The 21,825-nt window shown below is 47.5% G+C and overlaps 1 protein-coding gene across 2 annotated transcripts; it reads right to left on the reverse strand.

The window, feature by feature from the left end:
- Nucleotides 1-229: 229 nt before the first annotated feature.
- LOC118779476 (E3 ubiquitin-protein ligase TRIM62-like) lies at nucleotides 230-19,776 on the reverse strand. Of its 2 annotated transcripts, none has more exons than XM_036531607.1 (6): nucleotides 19,645-19,776; nucleotides 18,355-18,986; nucleotides 5,112-5,207; nucleotides 2,508-2,764; nucleotides 2,140-2,255; nucleotides 230-886 (listed from the first exon to the last, which is right to left on the reverse strand). In XM_036531607.1, the coding sequence occupies exons 2-6, from the start codon at nucleotides 18,760-18,762 to the stop codon at nucleotides 336-338; spliced, it is 1,428 nt and encodes a 475-aa protein (XP_036387500.1). In that variant the 5' UTR covers nucleotides 18,763-18,986; nucleotides 19,645-19,776; the 3' UTR covers nucleotides 230-335. The 2 variants fall into 2 exon arrangements, with proteins under 2 accessions (XP_036387500.1, XP_036387499.1); XM_036531606.1 differs by having other exon boundaries at nucleotides 19,498-19,776.
- Nucleotides 19,777-21,825: the final 2,049 nt, after the last annotated feature.

The following is a 21,825-nucleotide window of genomic DNA, read 5'->3' on the forward strand; positions in this document are numbered from 1 at the left end:
CTGCGGACCCACGTCTCACAAACACTACCCGACGGCACTCACACACAGAGCGGCCAGCTGTGGAAATGAGAGAGGCCTCTCTGTGACGCGGGGGGGAGGACAGGTGGAGATGATTCTGGGGCCAGTGGCTAACAGTGGGAACGGTTCTCACTCAAACACCAGTTCATACAATCACACCCGCCCCCCCCTACGAGGCCTGTAAGCTGTGCCTGTCTGGCCTGGCCTGGCCTGGCCTGGCCTGGCCTGGCTCAGAGTCTCACCAGCCCCGTATCTGCTCTGTGTGAGTGAGCGTGGTTCAGCCCCAATTCCCCGCCATCCCGCTCCAGCCTGCGTGCCTACAGCCGGACAGTGTTGATCCTGAGAGGCTGCACGTTCTTGCCGTTGGCGTGACTCTGGCCGGGGCTGAAGTAGGGGTACAGCTTGGTGACGAACTTCTCCCTGTAGGTGTAGAGCCAGGACATGTCCTCGGCATTGTAGAAGACCAGCAGGCCCTTGGGGTAGTCCAGGTACACGCCCACCTTCTCCAGCTTGCTGCGGACGTTGAGGCGGGTCCAGGGCTCGGTGCAGGCGCTGTACTGGTTGCCGTCGTGCATGACGATGCAGTAGAAGCCGCGGCTGGGCTGGATCTGGATGCTGCCCTTGCGGCTGACCGTCTCGCTGGCCACCCCGATCATCCACTGGGTCTTCTCTGACACCATCACCTCCCAGTAATGCACCCCACCCCCGAAGCCCTCCGCCCCCAGCACCGATACCTCCACGTCGAAGCGGCGGGGCGAGTCCTGCAGCGGCTGGGGATGCAGGTTGCCGTAGGCGACGATGGTGCAGTCGTCCGACAGGATGAGGCGCTGGTGGGCCGTGATGGGGTCAAGGGTCAGGGCAGCAGGCACTGCGGAGGGGGGGTGAAATCAGACATCCAGCTGCAGGAGGTCTCTGTTCTGTCTCAGCTTGGTTTTTACTGCTGAAGTAGCGCTAAATCTTTAGCCCTTTGGTGAACAGATGTACGAACGTGACTACACAGTGGACCTGTCCGAGTACGCAGTGGACCTGTTCGAGTACGCAGTGGACATGTTCGAGTACGCAGTGGACCTGTGTGAGTGCGCAGTGGACCTGAATGCGTATGCAGTGGGCCTGTGTGAGTACGCAGTGGGCCTGTGGGAGTGCGCAGTGGACCTGAATTCATATGCTGTGGGGCTGTGTGAGTACGCAGTGGGCCTGTGTGAGTACGCAGTGGGCCTGTGTGAGTACGCAGTGGGCCTGTGTGAGTACGCAGTGGGCCTCCGGGAACACAGCGTAAAGTGTCCACCGTGAAGCAGACAGAACAGATCCACTCCTAACAGAGCTGGGGCTCGGCACAGTGAATCGATTGCAGAGGTTTTCAGGCTGACAGTGAGAGGCTCTAATGGAAGAGACCTGAAGAGGCTCCAGGAAGAGGAGAGGAGATGAGGCTGCATTTGGCACCTGCAGATTGCCATTACGGTAAAGGGCTGTGTGCTCTTACTCCAGAGGCAGGCTACCCAGAGACAGGTGTGCCATGCTGCATCATTCAGAACTCATCACTTTATCTGGGGAGAAGCTGCAAGAAGCCAAACAGCCTTCTGTGGTTTTACTGAGTTATTATACCATGGACCCTTAATTTAATTTGTAAAACACTCTTGGTATCATTATTTTGAATAATTTATCCTGAAAGCAAATCTTTTATTCGCACATGACCTCACCCATTCTGAGTAGGGAGCTCTTACACTCTGACTGATCTGTGGGTCACACTAACGTGTCTATGACAGACTCTTTCTACAACTAAATAACATTTTAATAATAATCATACAGTGCATGGAGCATACTCTGTTATTCCATACCTCACCACAGCCTTTTACTACATGTATGATACTTTGTTACAATTATGTTTCATTAAGGTTTCAGAAATGAGAGATGCTGTTTTGCTTCAGCGAGCTCCAGGCTTATAATAATTCCCTTATAAATGATAATGTTATTGATTCTAGGCGATGGACACATCAGTGGTGTGACCTGATAAGGGCTTTTTCATAGCCCTGTCCCCCGTGACATCAGCAGGACATTTCCTGTAAACAGCAGGGTAACAGACCTGATCCCACCCTGCAGTTACCCGACCCTGTGCTACAGTACCTGGGGTTATGTCCTGGAAGAGAGACTTCCAGATGCTGTACTGCAGGGGGCCCATGTACTTCGAGGTGGGGAAGTCTTCATAGGTGAGATTGGTCTCGTGGATCTTCCCTTTGATTCTGGAGGAAAAAAACAGTCAGTTTCTGTCTGACCAGAGTCCTTTAATTGACCCTACCCTGCTCCCTACTGTCCTATATTGCCCCATACTGCCCCACCCTGCCCCACACTGCCCCAAACTACCATTTTCTGCCCCACCTTTCCCCATACTGCCCCACTCGGCCCCACCCGGCCCCACCCGGCCCCACACTGCCCCACCCTGCCCCACCCTGCCCCACCCGGCCCCACCCGGCCCCCCAGCTCCAGGCCGTTACCTTTCGGAGGTCTGTGCGACGCTCTCCAGGAAGTGATGTTGCGTGGTGTCGGCCAGCCGCTCCTGCAGGATGAGGATGCCCTCCCTGACGTCGCGCAGCTGCTGGCTGTAGCGCTGGATCTTCTGCTCGATGTCGGAGAGCGTGCGCGCCGTGTCCGCCTCCAGCTCCTCCAGCATGCTCTTCTGCCGCTCGCGCAGGAAGCGGTGCAGCCGCTCGAACGCCTCGCCGATCGTCGCCCGCAGCCCCTTCGCCGACGACTGCCGGGAGCGGGAGCGGAGAAGAACGCTAAGGCTGCCGTTTTATTTACATACATACACGCCTGCTTTGAAGGAGAGATTCGTTTGCCTCTAGTCTTTGAATTCAGTGTCATTCAGGAACAACAACCACAATTCACTAAGAGAGTGTGAGAGGCAGTGACCAGAACCTAAATGACCGCCAATCAAATATTACACAAAATGCTGTGGAGAGACCCGGGGAAACCTGCGAAAACGATAATTACAAACACCTGCGGACAGAGACACCTCACAGCCACAGCTGTTAATGAGAGGGGAGAGCACTGCGCAGAAGGTTTAGGGTAGGGACGGAGAGAGAGGGAGAGATGGGAAGGCGAGAGAACAAGAGCCAACTGGGAGATGGGGAGACATCTGGATAATGAACCATCAAAGGAATCGATCACAAACATTAGGGCAAATACGCATCAGAGAAAGGGCCCAAAAAAGAAAGGCCTGCATGTCTAATGGGAACCATGGGAGGAGCCGCTCTCTGAGGGGCTCTCAGTGCAAACACTGAGAGGATGAAATACCCTTTTTATCCACCGGCGCCACGGCAGCGGCTCCTCTCTCCCAGCAGCTCACGACAGACGGCTGCAGAGACAAAGCCGTGATGGAAATCATTTTCCCATCACTGCATCTCAGGACTGAAGAGACAACAGCGCAGAGTCACGCAGGACAGCAGTCAGAACCAAACCCACACTCCCTCAGTGCAGACCAGCACACACAGGCACTGCCGTGCGCAAAAACAGCCCTGAACACATACGGTGAATAGCAGCCACTGCACCTATAACCTGACAGCACAGGTGTACAGATGAGTGCTCTATCCAATGCCAAGGTGAAACCAGCTCATGGAGCTCTCGGTAGGAAGCTCACCTGCTCATATGGATTAGGCCCTAGAAGCAGGAATGTGTTACAGGTCGCTGGGATCAGGCAGTAACTTGAACATTAAGCTGTATGACAGCGTCAGAAGAGTATCAGACAGGGGAAACGCTGATAATGGGTGACTGTACTTCCTCCTCTGTTAACTGGGAAAAGGTGTGGGGTCGTCGCAGATTTGGACAGGAGTTTTGTCACCACTCCTGCCAGACGCAATCACTGTTTTGACCTGTTTTTCTGCGATGATGCTAACAAGACTCACAGTGCTGATGTAGCCAAGTCACTGGGGTGAAGTGACCATAGTGTAGTACCACATGACGTATACTAGCCATTCAAAACCACCTCCTCCAACCCTCTGGTATGTAATTTTAGATGAATCAGTTCTAATAAGATGAGAGAATCTATGCTGTATGGCCTGGGAACAGCTTACTGACCGCAGAATATGAATGAGAAATGATGCACATTCAGACAGACTGGGCATCAGTATGATGTGTTGGGCATTAGTGTGGTGTAGCGGTAAGGAGACTTGAAACCCAGTTTGCCTTGGTGGGGCACTGCTGTTGTGCTGTTGGGCACCTTGTTGGGCAAGGTGCTTAGCCCAGAACTGCCTCAGTAAATATCCATCTGTATAGATGGACAACATAAGAATTGTCTGTGTAAGTCACTCTAGATTTACATTTACATTTATTCATTTTGCAGAAGCTTTTATCCAAAGCGACTTACATAGGTTACAGTTCTTTACAATGTTATCCATTTATACATCTGAGGCAATTGTGGGTTGAGTACCTTGCCCAAGGGTACAGCAGCAGTGTCCCAGTGGGGATCAAACTGGCAACCTTTCGGTTACGAGTCCTACTCCTTAACCATTGTGCTACACTGCCGCCCGAGGAGCGTCTACCAAACAACTCAAATGAAAATGTAAATTATTCTACATGATGCAGTACATCATTTCAAAATTAACAAAAAATCAGTACAGTAAGCAGTCGCCACTGTGGAGAACGGCAACAAGTCTGTTCCGGGGCAACCATACGTTACGAGGAGAGACTTAAGGCCCTTAATCTCTCGTCTCAGCAAAATGAGACACAGGGGGTGTTTAATTAAGGTTTTTTTTTTTAAATTTTTAAACAGGATTAATAAAACAGACAATGGATGCTCCTTCAAGCGGAGTTCTGTCAGCAGAACAAGAGGGCTTAGGTAGAAATTCATTTAATTTCACAGCCACGCTAAGACCTATTCCATGCGTGGAATATCTTACCGGCATGCACAGTGGAAACAGAGACACTTACAGTTCAAGACCAGGCTTGACAGAAAGCTTCAGGGTGTGGTTATATCAGCTGAAAGCTGCTCCACTCGTCTGATGCAAGAGGCCCGACCTGAAGACGCTGCTCTGGAAGAGCTCAGCCTCTGTGTTTCAACATGGAGCCACCGTGTGGCACAGAGGGGGGCTGGTGATTACCTTGGTCTCCGTGAGCTGCCTCTGTAGAAGCCGCAGGGCCTCAGTGTGGCCCTGCTCACTGTCCTGCAGGCTGGCCAGCTGCTCCTTCATCTCCCTCTGCAAGAAGCACAGACGCACAGGTGATCACGCAAACATCGCCCGCCAGAGCTCCCACCGCCCAGAACTCCTCCACAGCCACACTGACCGCACCAACCCAGTTACAATTACTAAAGGTAACTTTGGGTAACGTATTTTACATTTACACAGAGGTAATATGATCAATTGCCCTAAGTTAAGGGTAATTTAGAGTAACATACTTAAAATGTACAGAAAGGTAATATGATAAATTGCCTAAAGTTAAAGGTAACTTGGAGAACATATTTTAAATTTACATTAAAAGGTAATATGAGCAATTGCCCTACAGTGCATCTCTCACACACCTACAGAATCAGAACCAGGCCATCTCAAAAGCCTGTGAGGGTCAGAAACAGCAGGCCCTAAGAAGGAACATTTTCCCACCATCAGAGCTGAGGAGCTCCAGTCTGCCCATTACAGCTCGCCGATATGGAAGTGACCGGCAAAGCATGGCATTCCTGCCTGATACAACAGCAACCCGCAACCCTTCCTCTTCCTCCTTTCCTCATCTGACACAGCCATGCAGTAACACGGCTCAGAGCTGTATGAGTGCAGGGAAGCACCCCCGTGTCCACCCTGCAGACCGCTCTCAGCCGCGGGTCGCCGCTGTTCCTCGATGGTTTCATTCACATTCAAAAATCCCCGCGATGATCCCAGCTCAGTCACAGTTTAATAAGCATTAATGAGCACCTCGGTCTAAGACCTCGTGTGTAAAACAAAAAGATTTCGATGACTTTCCTTGATGTATTTTCCTCTTGTAACCCGTATAAAGCAGCTCTAGAGCAGGACAGTGTCATCCATCTCCACACAGCTGTGCCTTGATACACATTCAGAGTGGAGACACACGCCTTTATACACACTGGAGACTGCTCTCGAGAGAGTTCCTGCCTTTCACTCAGAGAGAAACAGTAAGCTCTCAGTAAGTGCCGATGTCATTTTATTCTACTGATGTCCTCCATTTATGATTGTGCTGCAATACCAATGATATTGCAACTCAACAGCACCACGGTTTACCGGCAGTTTCCCTCCTGTAAGCTCACCCCAAAGCCCGCGTCAGAATGCAATGATGGTGAATAAATAACAAACAATCAAGCGTGCGCTTGTTTGAGGCGTGTAGCGTTAGGGCTACTGAACCATCACGCACCATTCATTTTTAATAATGCTTTCACCACGACCCGTCTTTATGTTGGTGGTTTTCTGGTGGAAGAACACACAGTGATCAATGCATTAACACGCCACTCGCAACTGCAACAAAACCAGTATTTTTTGTGTGTGTACGTATGTGTGTGTACGTACAGTCGACTGCATTTCCCATTACATAAATAATTTCCCACATTTCTCCATCTTATGGAGAAGCCAAGCAGCGTCTTGACTCAAATCCCACCCACTCCGCCACTCATCCTGGGCCCTGAAACTTCCCATAATGCAATGTGGCAGGGAGTACAATCACTGCTGAGCCAAAATTTAAACTCCTTCCACTCAAGGTTCTTTGGCTGTAGCACAAATCTTAAAAAACAAGATTAAGGACTACATCACAGACACACTCCTCCAGAGCGCACAGACCTTCCCGGATCTGCTGTTTAAGATGTAAGTTTTGCGCAAGTCTTCAGGATTTGACTTAACCGCTGGCTGCATTCCCCTGAGGGGAATTATCAGTGTCAGACTGCAGTGCCGATGAAGGGGAACGATAAACAGCATCAGACAGATAGCAGCAAAACACATTCAAACATCATGAAACCACTGCAAAACATCCCTGAAAAGGAAATGCCCAGAAATCAGCCTGAATCTGCACACCACTCATCTCATCAGCTCTCCACCATGCAAGCACAAATGTACCGCAGAACCAGCAGTCAGCCAATATAAATCTGGTGGCCAATCGTATCGGCACAAAAATAAGCACTTCCTACTTTATCGGCATCAGCCTTTGAAACACAGACATTACATTATATTCCTTTAGCAGACGCTCTTATCCAGAGCGGCTCCCAGCACAGTAGAACATAAGTGTAACCATTCGAGTTAAATGAGCAACAGCACCAGACCAGGCTAACAACAATCCCAGACCAGTGACTGTGAGCACAACACCATTCAAGCACTACCACAAGTTAACTTGGGCAATCTGACTAGGCAACAGAAGACAAGTATACCTACTGATGATGGGGCTATAGTCTCCCCTCCCTCACACTGGCACCCACATGTCCCTCCCCCTGGGGTCAGTAATGCCCGCTAATGACACCAAAGAACAGCAAAAGAACAGCTTGACCATACTGACAGGCTTTTGAAATAACCTGTAGGTGTCTAATTACACCATAACTTTATCAGATATTATAAGGCTTATCCTATCTCAGGCTCCTCCCACCACATGCCCCTCCCACCACCGGCTCCTCCCATCCCAGGCTCCTCCCATCCCAGGCTCCTCCCACACCCTGTGGTCACAGCATTGGATCGGGAGGAGCTGCCAGCAGGGCAGGTTTCTGTTTTCTGTGGCCTGTCACATCGTCAGTGCTCTCCCAACAGTATCCTCTCTGCACCGGTGTAGACAGCCACCGATCCGCTACACTGTACTGAGAAGCAGACTCACTCAAGCACAGAAGCCCTGTTGGTGACAGTGATTGGCTGCAGTCCCTGGACTGCTCTGGCACTGTGAGGGGGCTGCCCAGGGGTGGGGAGTGCCCCCCTCCCTCTCTGACTCCAGAGGAGAAAAAGGAGGAAAGATTGCTAATCTCCCTAATTGATTAATATCTGCGGGGGGAACTGGTGAGATTAGCGCTCGGCAGGCTGGATTATCTGTCCCCAAAACAGGATTACCCCCAGACAACAGATTTAAAACTCTGCTTATGGCCCCTCAGCCAACACCCCCACACCCCTGTCTCCCTCCATGAGCTCTCTGGAGCCTCCACCCTCCCTGCCCAGCCCCTGGTACAGGTCATGTCTTCAGTGGCACAACTCCTCACTCCTTCCCCCAGAGATCACCTCAGGAGAGAATACACCCAGGCGTTCAAATTCACCTCCAACTCTGAGTTTCATAATCATTTCAGTCAACTGTTATTGGGACTCTAGATTAGTTTTACATACTGAATTTCCCCAAAGATGAAAAAAATTGTGCTATGTTGAGTTCTGAGTTGAGACTGTTCCTACATGTGAAATTAAATATTAAGATTACGAGGGAAGAGACGAGTTATAAAACAGGCTATTATCGCCATCGGCTACAATGCCAGGCAGAGCTGGAAGGTGGGGCCGTGGGGGGGGGGGGGAACACAGGGAGGTTTCGGTGCAGGTTCCTGTGTGCAGGTGACATCACAAAGCCTGTACCCCGGCGATGTACCCACACACACACGGCGTTGAGGATCCGGGACACTCCGAACCACACATGCCATTCGCTTACTTAAAATCACTGGACTGACCAAGGACAATATTAAGCCCAGCTTTACAACACTAATGATCTGTCCTTATCAGCATTCACATCAGTCAGATTCTAACAGTGTTTGAAGGTAGAATTAAGCCGAGGCAGAAGGCATCAGAGGTCAGCAGGCATTACCAAGGAGAAGGTTATTAGCAGCCCTGCAGGGCTCCATGTCCACATCTTCCTCTCATTAATCTGCATAATGAGCCAGACAGCTATTAAAAAAAATTCTCTCTCAAGTCTCTGCATACAAGGAAATCCTGCTGGGTGGCAAACACACTGTGCAAACACACACACACACACACACACACACCTGTACCTTCCGCTCACCTGGAGAGAAGCCCAGGCAAGGGTCCAGATTACACACAGAGACCGAAAGAAACAGCCCTTCTCTCCCCAGGAAGGTGGCAGCTCAGAGATGCACACCCACTACAGCCAGACAGCCATCTTACACTTCTCTCCTCAAAATGAGAGTGCACCATTACGTTTTAAATTTGAATTCAAACCCGCCTTGAAGGAGGACTCCTAGAAACTGCACCCACATGAAAAACACAACTAAAGGCTTGGGTTCACTTCTGTCAATTCATGAATATGCTTAATTAATAAAACTATGCATCTATTCATTAATATGGCATTTCACATGCTTCAGCTCTGCACCTTGCTGTAAACAGACTGTACTGAATTATTCTCACACTGGGAAGCTGTTGATCAGCCTACAGTACACCAGTGAGATGCATTTTCTATCAGGTAACCTTCAGCATCATTCACATCTCCTGAACTCTGTAACGATACGCTTACATCACACAGCCTCGTGTTCCGTCAAGCCCCTTTCTGTCCCCCTGTCTAGAACCGGGAAAGGGCATGAATCAGAAAATTATGAATCATAAGAGAGATTACGAATCAAATCAGAAGTATAACATGATGCATTTTCAAAGCTGTTCTGCTCTACATTGCAGATGTCACAACAGTCTAATGTTTATAATAACGAACTCAGAAATAAACAGGTAGGACAGGGGAAAAAGCAGATGTAGAATACCAACTAATATCAAATATTTGATTAAAATGGTTGTATAAATCCTTTGTTGTAATTTTGCGAGGATTTAAAACAGCACATCACATAAACATCACGCGGACACGAACAGAAACCACGTTTCCGTACACGCGGTAAGAAGCCAGCAGACTCACACGCAACACACAGCTGATCCTCCTGCATCATAACCAAGCGATTACAAACCGTAATACATGCAACCTCGTAAACTGGCCCCATGAAAGCTGGTGGGATTAGGAGCACACGCTCCGCGAGGGCTATGTGTTATTAAAAGCACGCTGCACATGGCTCTGCACACCGCGGCTCGCCGGCTCCACCGGAGCTCTGGACTCTAACGGTGGGCTAACATCAGCACACACACACACACATATCATTTCCTGTGGAGCAGTAGACAGAGAGAGGTAACCCTGTAGGCATTGAAGCCCTACAGGAATAGTGTAGAACCTTTAAGTGCAGAGTCAGACACAAGCACCATCAGTCACATGTGAGGTGTGTCATCACAGGTAAACAAAGTACAGTATGTATACTGTTTGACCGTGTCAGAGTTCTCCAGCTAACGGATGTGGATGAAGTTGTTTTTCTAATGTGCTTGAAGACAGAGCATTTGCCAGTCTGTGCCAGATACTCAATGGATGCGTGTTTGCTGACTGCAAAGTGCAGTGCAGACAGTGCAACAGTATGGAGCCCTCAAAAAAACCACTTTCAAAAGGGCCACACTTTGGGGGATACCAGCACCGAGGGAGAGAGCCAAGCAAACACAGAGATACCAGCACTGAGGGAGAGAGGCCACCAATGAAACACAGAGATACCAGCACCGAGGGAGAGGCCACCAATGAAACACAGAGATACCAGCACTGAGGGAGAGAGGCCACCAATGAAACACAGAGATACCAGCACTGAGGGAGAGAGGCCACCAATGAAACACAGAGATACCAGCACTGAGGGAGAGAGGCCACCAATGAAACACAGAGATACCAGCACCGAGGGAGAGGCCACCAATGAAACACAGAGATACCAGCACTGAGGGAGAGAGGCCACCAATGAAACACAGAGATACCAGCACTGAGGGAGAGAGGCCACCAATGAAACACAGAGATACCAGCACTGAGGGAGAGAGGCCACCAATGAAACACAGAGATACCAGCACTGAGGGAGAGAGGCCACCAATGAAACACAGAGATACCAGCACTGAGGGAGAGAGGCCACCAATGAAACACACAGATACCCGCACTGAGGGAGAGAGGCCACCAATGAAACACAGAGATACCAGCACTGAGGGAGAGAGCCAAGCAAACACAGAGATACCAGCACTGAGGGAGAATGGAGAACACATTTCCATCTGAGCAGAGCGCTTGCTCTACTTATAGCCAGTGAGAGATATCCCTGTATATTTTGCTCCTGAATGCTTTGATGCATGCTCCAAACTGGTAGCACAGCTCTCGAACCCTGGGCTTGGCTAACGTCATCATACATTGGACCTGCTGTCAATGTAGTTGTGTGTGCCACAATCACAGACTGGCATACTCAATGTAACTTGTCAGACTACACCATCCTGTTGTAATGAGGAAAAATTTCTTGTCAACTTCCTACTGTCATAATAATGTTAACAGTACACTGAACATTATCAGTGTACCATTTGTTTCTTAATAGCAGCTTGCAGTCTGTCAATGACACTCAAGAGCTTTTTTCGAGGCCTGGGATGCTCCCTTCTCAAAGGTCCCATTGCCAGTCCAATTCCCTTCGATATCATTGGATTACAGCCCTGTAGGGCTCCGCCCCTCCATCCCACACCACAGGGAGTTTTGAATTACACACAATTACAGCTCTCTTTGGCTCTGCGTGCAGAACAGCAGGCCTGTAATCTGTGCTAATTCCACATAATCAGCAGCGACTGATTCAGTGTCTCAGAGCTAACAAGGGAAGAGGGGGGAGCAGACACCCACAAATCGGAGGCAGACGGGGAATCCGAGGACACAGACACACAGCGAACGCACAGCCAACAGCTCCTGAGTGAACCCCCACTTCCAAAGGGTGACCCCATTCTCTGCTGACCCACAGATAACAGCACCCACTCCACCTCCAGGCTGGGTAGCCTGATACAACAGATGATTCCTGATGACAAAGCGCACCTTCTCCATTCAGGATGAATGAAAACCTATGGAGAGGACAGAAATTAGTCCATATGTGACAATGCATTATGAATAACAGAAACAGCTTGTTGTGAGTATACCACAGGCTTCAGTTATTTAACTGAGAGGAGTGATATCAGAGCCGGACCTGAGGAATCTGACTGAATCCACTTCGACTCTGCAGTCTCTGTGACACGCGGAAGTCAGACCATGACTGTGCATTTTAACAGTCCTTCAGGTGGTGTGACTGAATACCTGTGCAATTCTTTCTTCCAATCATTTAGCTCACTGTATTTAAGTAAGGTAAATATCACACTCATGTACACACACACACAAGCACATGCAAAAGGCAGCTAATGTTTGCTAAAGTTTGAATTCTGTTGTTTAGGTAAACTCCCTGCGGGGTTCTCTGAGGTTCTTTAGCACTGGCAGTGGTGTTTACACAACAGCAAGAGGTTGTCTGACGAGGACAATCCAAAAATGGAGAGGAAAAGGACAAGCTCCGATTCATAGACACACACACACACAGGCAGAAAAACTGAAAATTACAGGTATAAATCGCTGGTTGTCTTATTGTATCTATTTGTTTCAGTGACATCAAAGGTAAATTAACATTAAACATTGACCAGCACACGTCTATCACCTCCCGTTTTACCTCCTGAGGTAATTAAATGCTGTAACAGACACAGGTGTCATAAAATGAAACGAGGACAGGGATGGATTAGCCAACAACATTCTCCATACACTTCCATCCTGGATGTCCCTGTGTGATCAGCTGGCTTCAGTACAGTTTTTACACAAGCCATTTCCTCTCCCTTGCCAAGGCCTCACTCTTCCAGTGACTATTCTAATGTCCCACATGCCTGCTCAACAAGGATGGCAACTTCAGCCAATGGGATGGCTCTGCACTGACCTAAATATACCTGCTCTGCACCATGTGAGCGTACAACTCTGCAAGAGTGTGTGAGAGCGTGAGAGAGCGTGAGAGAGCGTGAGAGCGTGAGAGCGTGAGAGCGTGAGAGCGTGAGAGCGTGAGAGCGTGAGAGCGTGAGAGCGTGAGAGCGTGAGAGCGTGAGAGCGTGTGCGTGAGAGCGAGTGTGAGTGCGAGTGCGAGTGCGAGTGCGAGTGCGAGTGTGTGCGTGTGAGTGTGAGTGTGCGCGTGTGCGTGTGCGAGTGTGCGTGAGAAACAGAGGCAGCTTTACTCACAGCCACAGCACAGATACACCTGCCATCATTTAATACCACAGACATGCAAAACAACCTTCCTTTTAACCTGCATTATGTCTTTAAACCTTTTAATTGCATTATGTAGATTAGATTTAAAAAAAAAAAACCAAACTGACCAGATTGGGCCACTCATTCAGGGAGCATCTGTCTCGGTGCTGGAGAGCTCACCTGCATCTCTGCACTCCACAACGCCCTGCTGTTTCTGTGGCAGCTCTCCTGTAATCGGCTCTGTCCCCATTCTGCGGTCCTGTCGCAGGCAGTGGGTAACTTGCACAGCCCCTGCCTTCAGGACTGAGCCCAGATAAACAGACATCAGGCTCTGAATACCCTGCCCACAGGGAAAGCTACAGAGGATGCTGATTTTAGACTTTTAAAAAAGAAAACACTGACGTCAAGTGGCACAGAGAGAGAGCCCCCAGGGGCAGAGTTAGAGGCAGCAGCTTCTTTTTAATGAACCCCACCTCTCACATCCCCCTCGGCCCCCCCAGCGCCCACTGATCACAGCCCTGAGCCTGCCAGCACGGCCTTCTCTTCATCCACACAGCACAGAAATCCCCACGCTGAAACCCCTCCCGCAGACCTCTGCCACCACCAGACTCCCTTTCCTGTGCTTCAGTCAAGCAATGGATGCTATAAAAAAAAAAAAAATCACCATCTCCCACCCTGGCAACCGATCCAGAAACAGGCACAGCAGAACACTGCTGATATGACAGCAAACACCATCTTGTTTGCACCACCCACACACACACACACACACACACAATCTCCAGTGGTTACTTAAGTGCCGCCCATTAAGGTCAATTCTGTCAAATATCACGACTGTGCTGATACCTGTGGCCCTGTAGGGCAGTGTGACCCTGCAGAGACAGAGGTATGGAGTAACCTCACTGTGTTTTTCCCAGGACAGTGATGAAGGTGTTGCAGTAGTATTTTACCTAGAGCAGGATGGGGAGTGTGGAGTGTCACACCAACCAGTGATGGCTGATCTGAGTTGACCAGCTGTTTGCTGGGCGCCAGTGCACTGAGGCAGCAGCTGGGCTGAGGAGATGAGGTAATATAAGCCCTTTAACAGTGTGTACCTCATACCCCTGCCTGAGGGGCTGCAGTTTGCTGATCACAGCAGACTGCAGGTACAGAGCCAATCCCGACTGGCTCCTCCCATTATCCAGACTTTGGACCTTCCGTCAACAGCAATCAATGAAGCTCACACAACACGCTGGCAGACGCTGACCTGAGAGGACATGGGTCATTTCAGAAGGGTACTGATTCCGCTCGCACCTCAACTTAACAAGCCCCAAAAATTATAAGACTACGACGCTGCAGGTGATAAAGGACATTAGTCACAATCCTTTTGACATTTTGTTTCACATTTGTGTTTAATTCTGCAGGACAGGGAGGTCAGAACGAGAGAGGTGCAGTTGTGTGCCTGCCAGATCCAACACTAAGCACAAGGTACTCTCCCACGGCACAGGCGGAAAGTACACAGGTATCCACAGAGAGACTCACACCTGTTTGCTCAGTTCCTTTACTTTCTTTTTTTTTTATTGTTGGATTTTATACTAAAAGGTCATTTGCAAGTCATTTACTTTCTTTCAGGAGTAAACAATCACTCACAGAGCCCTTGGATTCACTTTCAAAATTATACATCACTGCACTCATTTCATAAAGCAACAGAACAATGATTTCCAAACATATATATATATGAAAAGGTTCTGTGAATGCCCTGCTAAACATAACAAAAGTTCATTTTTTTCCCAGCACGCTCCAACAGAACTTAATTTAGGGCAGAGCACTGTGTCATGTAAGAAATTAAATGTTACTGACCTGGCATGGTCAGGGTCAAATCAGCTTTTAATTCCATTCAAATCAGGCCATGTGAAGAACGAGTTGTCTTGTCACATAGTTATTATAATGAGTGTAACTAATTATATTTAATATATAGCCATGATAGAGCATTTCAACTGGGCCACCTGCAGGGGATGAAAGTCTAACAGCTGAAGGAATGAAAGGGTCACACGAACAACGTCCACAACTGCTAGAATTTGCTCTAATCGTTAATAAGGCATTTCACCAAAACCAACTACCAACTGTTTTGGAACTTGATTTTTTTTTTTTTTTTTTTTTTACTTTACCAACTGCTGCCCGACTTGCAGTACACTTGACAAGGAGCAGAATATGTAACCTTTCCTTACATGTTACTCAAAGTAAAGGACAAAGTACAACTACTGTCAGAGTGGAGTCCTGCCTGGAGGGGTGAGCAGCTAGAAATGACTCCTCATGCTGAGAGTGTGAGGGGTCAATGCTGTGCCATCTCACTGCAGCACTAATTAGAGCAAAGTGTGACTTTTTTCAGACACTGGGCTCACTGGTGCTAGCATGTCTGTGCCAGGACATGTGCTGTACAAAGACATAACTGAAGTGATGATTTAATAAGAAGTAGTATTCTGCATTTTTTTTTTTACTTCTTTTAAACCTTTTTTTACAATGTTTGTTTCTGAGAACTTCATGCAACTTTTTAGGTGTTAAAAGGTCACATTGCAGCTTTTATTTAGAGTACACTTTACGTAATCGTATGGAATGCATTAAGCTTTCAGTCTGCACTTCGACAAGGAGAGGCATACTAATGGTGCCCTAGCTCAGTGTAAAAGGAAACAGTCTTACTCCCTTTCTTGGTTTGAATAAATCTCAAGCAAAGGGAGTTACAAGAGTGTGTGCCAATACTTACGCGTCAGTGCTTTTCCTAAGAAAACTTCGGCTTAAAGTTATGCAAGTGTGAGATGTTATGACAGATTTGTGCTAACAGTGTCGATAGAGAATGGCCATTTCTCCTTCAGAAAAGGTGCGTTTGAGATACTCCCTTCACCCTGCATTCCTCCTTTGTAAACAGTCTCTTTCCGGGTCTTAAACATCACCTCCTGTCTGCTGTAGCTGCTGCTGGTCCGGTCCTGTATCACCACTCTAGTGTCAAACGGGCCCAAACACCCACACTCAGACAGAACGGTTAAAGTGATTCAATATACTGCCCATCAGCTATGACCGCCAGATACGATAAAATGAAGTAAGGAGTTTAATCTTCCTTGTTCCAAAGAGACACTGTCAAGCAGGATGAGTAGCTAAAAGGGTTGATCTAAATTCCTGCAACAGCCTCAAAGCTGGCGTGTTCATTGAGACAAGCCTTCAGGAAATTAATTACACAGATACAAGGAAACGATATTCCGGAACTATTCAAGCAATGTACCTTTCCACAAGTAGCACCGGGACTGCAGAGAAACGAAAGTGAAATTCAATCTGAACGTTTTCATTTTCGGGTTTGTGCTTCATCATGCTGAGTTGGTGGGGCATGGGGGCCCAGATCTCCCCAACGGACCGCACACAGACAGGTTCAGACTAACAGGGATTCCCCGCCAGCACAGCCAGAGGAGGCAGCTGGGTCCGGCTGTGAACAAGCACACAGCACAGGAACGCTAAAGGCTAACAGGGTGTGAGGTCCATCTCTCCCACGTGCCTGTCAGTGCTGCATTTATAATAGCCGTGATTGTAACACTGTGTGCTTATTATCACAATTCAGTTTTGTGTGGACATGCGTTATTCCAACCAAATTCATGAAACTTCCCAAATGAAAAATCCTGAGTCATTTCAGACCCAAAGGCTGCACTGATTAAAAAGAAAACAGCATTCACAGCTAGGAACAGGGCACAAGCTCAACACCAGGCATGGTGAGGGACAAGTCTTGGTCAGGAGTGAAATAGCTGGCCAGCAAAGAATTAACATTAGCTAACATGCTGTTTTTTCAATGCTTCAAAGAGCATTCGAAAAGCATTTTTCCCAATGCTTGATATATATTTAAGATTAACTTTCCTAAGTCTGTCTTTATAGAGTGCCAATGAAACCAACGGAAAACTATGCATTACAATATTAAGAAACTATGCACAAAAAGGAGTAGACTGAAACAGATTAGAAGGTATTGTCCAAAAAAATGCAGGATGCCGTTTCACATAGCAATGGAACAACATTACACTCCTTCTGTGTGTCTGAATCAAAAACCCCGTCATTGACCATCCTACACGACAAAAAAGTACAATTGCGTCAGTGTCCGTTGTCAGAAAATGTCTAGAGAATTACGCTCACATTAAAGGAATCCACAAGCAGCATCATATACTCAAAAACTGTTAGGATTTTATTTGTCGATTTCTCATTGGTATTCAGTAAAAAATGCAAACAGTTAAGGATATGGGTGTGAACAGTACCATCATAAGGTGTTTGCAGCCGTTTGTGAAAAACAGGATTCAGACTGTGTGTGTTCTGCAACTTTCACCGCCAACCCTGGAGTCCCCAGGGGAGTGTCACATCCCCGGCCCTCAACACACTACACCAACAACTGTGTCAGTAGGTTCCCCAATAAAATGACCTCCAGATGTCCATATCCAGCTGTGGTCACATGATCAGAGGAAAAAAGGATGGACAGAAGCATGAATTAAAATACCTTACATTATTGCCATTTAGCAGAGGCTTTTATCCAGACCGACTGACATTGGTTGCAGGTTTTTACAATGTTATCCATTTATACAGCTGGATATTTACTGAGGCAATGGTGGTGGGTTAAGCACCTTGCCCAGCAGCAGTTCCCTAGTGGGGAATTGAACCAGCGACCTTTCGGCTATGAATCCTGCTCCTTAACCACTACTGCTACACTGCTGCCCAAAAAAAAATCATTGATGAAGTAGATGGTAAACAGCCACCTTCTAAAAATAAATGTCACACTACCATTAGCAGGCAACACCCAAAAGCTGAGATCCAACCGGCGCTTAAGGCAGAGAGATTCAGAACAAAGTTATGCAGAGCAGGAAAGACATCTATCCTGTACTGCAGTCAATAGGAAATGGTCAAGGTTGCCCATAGACACTATGTTCCAGCAGCCATTTCTCACTTGCATAGACAGCTGGGGTACATTTTTAATAGAGCAAGACTATTCCATTTGCCTATTCTCAAGCTTTACTTAAAATCATATGAAAGTGCCATCAATCTATGAATTATGACTGGCTTAAAAATATAATATAACATTTTATAATATGATGTACGACAAAGCCAAGCGATTACAAGCGATAATAACATGCACAGCACTATTGATAGAGAACTGGTCAGTTTTCCTGATAAGTAAAGATGGTCAAGCACATAAAAAAAAAACTAGACCGCTGAGTATGAAGGTTTCCGTTGTATGACATTGGGAATAACTCTTGCGCGTGCCTTCACTGTGAAGGCAGCACCTGGCGTGGAGTTGGGGTGAGGGGACTGTCCAATGCGGGCCAGGCGGCACGGTGAACTCACCTGTAACTCCTCGAAGGCCTCATCCACGGTGGTCACCTGGTGCTGCTCGTGCAGCGCGGCCTCGTCGCAGAAGAAGCACACGAGGCTCTTATCGGTGAGGCAGAAGAGCTTCACCTTCTCGTGGTCCTTGCAGGGGTGCGAGCTCCGCTGCGCGCTCAGGATGGCGTCCAGCGGGAACGCGGAGTACCGCTCCACGATGTTGGACAGCTTCAGGCTGGGGGAGAGCAGCGGGTCGGCGAAGGTCCGCCGGCACTCCGGACAGTCCCGGACGCTGTGGTGTTCCTGCCGGCTCCAGTGCTCCGTGATGCACTTGCGGCAGAAGTAATGCTCGCACCCGAAACTGACGGGGTCTTGGTAAATACTCAGACAAATGGAGCATAGAAGCTCGTCCTTCAAACAACAAGCCATTTGCAGAAATAAAGAGCAAAAAACATCTAACGATACTCAATATATGGCCTAATGTGTATGGGATATCTGATCCAATGTTATCTGACCCAACGCTTCCTTTGATAAAATATTATACTGGAGTTCTACTGACCCTGATAAGTTCAGAAAGGCTTTCTTTGTGAAATGGTATTTAAAACAACATAAACAGATTATCCATCGGTGCGTAATAAGGTTCGGTCTTCCAGCTGCAAAAAGGAGAAAAGAACAAGTCAGCATCCAAAGCCTGTCTTCTGATAAAATAATGACAAAACGGCCGCAACAGGCGGTGACACTGAGCCTGCCGCGTTTGCGTTGATTGGGAAGTTATTTTACGCGGTTGCCTCGCTTGTGCCAACATGACAAACAAGGACTGTTCACTGCGAAACACGCCCCGCATGTTTACGGCCAAATAAAACTCAAGAGTCGCACAAAATTTGACTGGCAGGCTAAGCAGGTATTTGTCATTCTGATAAGAACTGGAAAAATGTTCTTCTGGCACGATCCTTCCTTTTGTCAGCTAACCTGCCCTTGGACTATTCCGAGTGCAACAGCAAGTTCGCTAGCTATCACTTCTTCCATCCGACGCAATTTCTGTTCTTAATTAATGACATTTTAGCATTGCCTCTCAACGTGAACGCTTTAATGCAAAACGACAGAACAAACAGGAGTTATTATTAAAAATATAATACCTAGTCCACAGACTTTAGATTAACCTACCTTCTGTGCTGTTAAGCTTGTTGAACACCTTGCTAGTTACCAGCTCTGTTTCGCTAACTACTAGCCAGCCAGTGTAGCTAGATAATTAGCTCGTTAGCCAATCGCTCTCTGTTGCTCCTCTGGAGCAATGATCATTTGATTTCTTACTTCACCGTGATCTGCTCCAGCTTGTCCGTTCTCCGCGGTTCTCCAGTTAGATGTAAATGAGTCCGATCCTCTGTTTTGTGCTAATACCCGAAGCAGTCAGCTCTGCGCCGCGGCATCCGCGACTCCGCACCGGTTCCCTCTATCCAGGAAGAACGGGAGCAGGAGGAATGGCACAAACCAATCCTACACCTGCGCGCCCCGCGGGGGGAGAAACGGAATTATTCTCTCTGTAATTCGGAGTGATACCTAGTTGTTTTCCATGACATCACATCTTATAAGTATAGATATTTTCAAGTAGCTTATATGTTTATTTAAGTAACCAAATAAGAGGGTTAATGAGAGATATTGGCCTTTTGAGCGTGTGTAAGGGATGAGGGTCCCCTACAAAATAATGGGCGCACCTGGACTGCCTCGTCTCTCCTTTGTTCGGCTGTGCGTTTTTATGAATCAGCTGCAGCGCACAGCTGATGCCGAGGATCCGAAGCACCGAGGGAAGGTGGCGGCATAAACCGGCAACATACAGTATTCAGTGGATGAAAGATGCACGTTTTAGTAACATGTTATTGGTCACATGTCTGCTTTATTCGTTCCAGTGAAAAGCAGTGAAAGCTTCTTCTTGAGTCCTTGATAAAAACCATGAAAGCCAATTCACTCGCTGCATCGCTGGCCGCGATGCTTTATGATTAGAGAGAAAATTGAACCCTTGCGCTGAAACGGGCAGGGGTTGGTTTCTGCACCAGTTATACCATATTTATTTTGTAAATTACCTGAGGAGAGGAACTGTTATCATAATACACGAGCACGTTGCCGTAAGTGGTTGATTATAAATAACCCAATTTTTTCAATATTATGCTTGATAGTGCCTACAGACACAGATCTAGAAATAGATAAACCAAACCCGAACCTGACTCTGTTCTGTGCAGATAGCTGACACTGATCCAGAGTCAGCTGACAGGCGCATAATCCATCTGCACCACATCAATACAGCTACAGAGGTGTGCGACTTCTGTCCAGGCCTCGGAATTCTCGGGTGTCAGTGTGCATCGCTACGGTTCCAGCTAAGCCACACCTCTGCTGACCCTCTGTTTTATTAGTACTTACTACTGTTAGTATCTTAGTAATACTGACACTGTAGTTACCTTATGGATAGGGTCTGCTTGCAAGAGAGTGCAGAATGCGTTACATTACATTACATCACATTCATTTAGCAGACACTCCACAGCATCAGGATGGGATAGCCATTTTCCCCATGGTTGCAGAATGTAGTGTTCTTGCCGGAATACAGGGTTTGAAGTGGGGTCATAGGTTCGAGGGGGCTGTCCCATTCACTGTCCTGTATGCCAGCACCAGTTTTGAACTTGACGCGAGCGATAACAGGAAGCCAGTGAAGTCCAGTGAGGAGTAACTGGACTATGTTTAGGGAGACTGTAGACAAGTCGGACAGCTGCATTCTGGGTTAGTTGTGAGGGTTGAGAGAAAATATGACAGAAACAGAGAAGAAACAAAAGGACAGTAAATATGTAACCTGCAATAAAATGCAAACGAAACGAGCAGCTGTTCAAAGACACAATCTCTGCATTCTGACAGCATTTCAGAGGGCGGCCATCATGAGAACATTTTGTAAACGTTGTCTTCAGAGAAGCTGACTGCGTCCGTGACACATATTCATGACACATATTCATGATGTTGCAACACAGCAGAAAGACGTGGAGCGTATTACATTCTCTCCAGAGACAGGATGCTGCACAACTGACTGTATCAACAGCCTCTTGGAGCATAAATTGTATTTGGTGTTGGTCTACTGCCTGGTCAGATTATAACGATAGCAAAATTGGTCATGTGTTTGAATTACAAGCAGATCTGACCTGTTTCTTTAATCTAGTGTAGGATCTAGTGCAGGAACAAGAAAGAACTTCACGAGTAGTTTTTTATTTTTATTTCAACTTCTTAAATGTATCTCCTATAACCTAGCTTGTAGTGTTGCTGTTAACTTTTCATGAAGATAAGGGAAAAGTCTATCTGTTGTGAGAAAACAAATGGGCTACAAATGGTACTGTGTAAATAAAAATCAGGAAAGGCCACTAGGAAACTGGGTGAAAGGACAAACTTTTCTGTTTGTTCAAATACTGAACAGTAGTTTAGATGCCACTGTGTCTCACAACAGCCAGAGCGTAAAATAAC

This window comes from Megalops cyprinoides, chromosome 6, assembly GCF_013368585.1.
Source record: "Megalops cyprinoides isolate fMegCyp1 chromosome 6, fMegCyp1.pri, whole genome shotgun sequence".
Lineage (NCBI taxonomy): Eukaryota > Metazoa > Chordata > Actinopteri > Elopiformes > Megalopidae > Megalops > Megalops cyprinoides.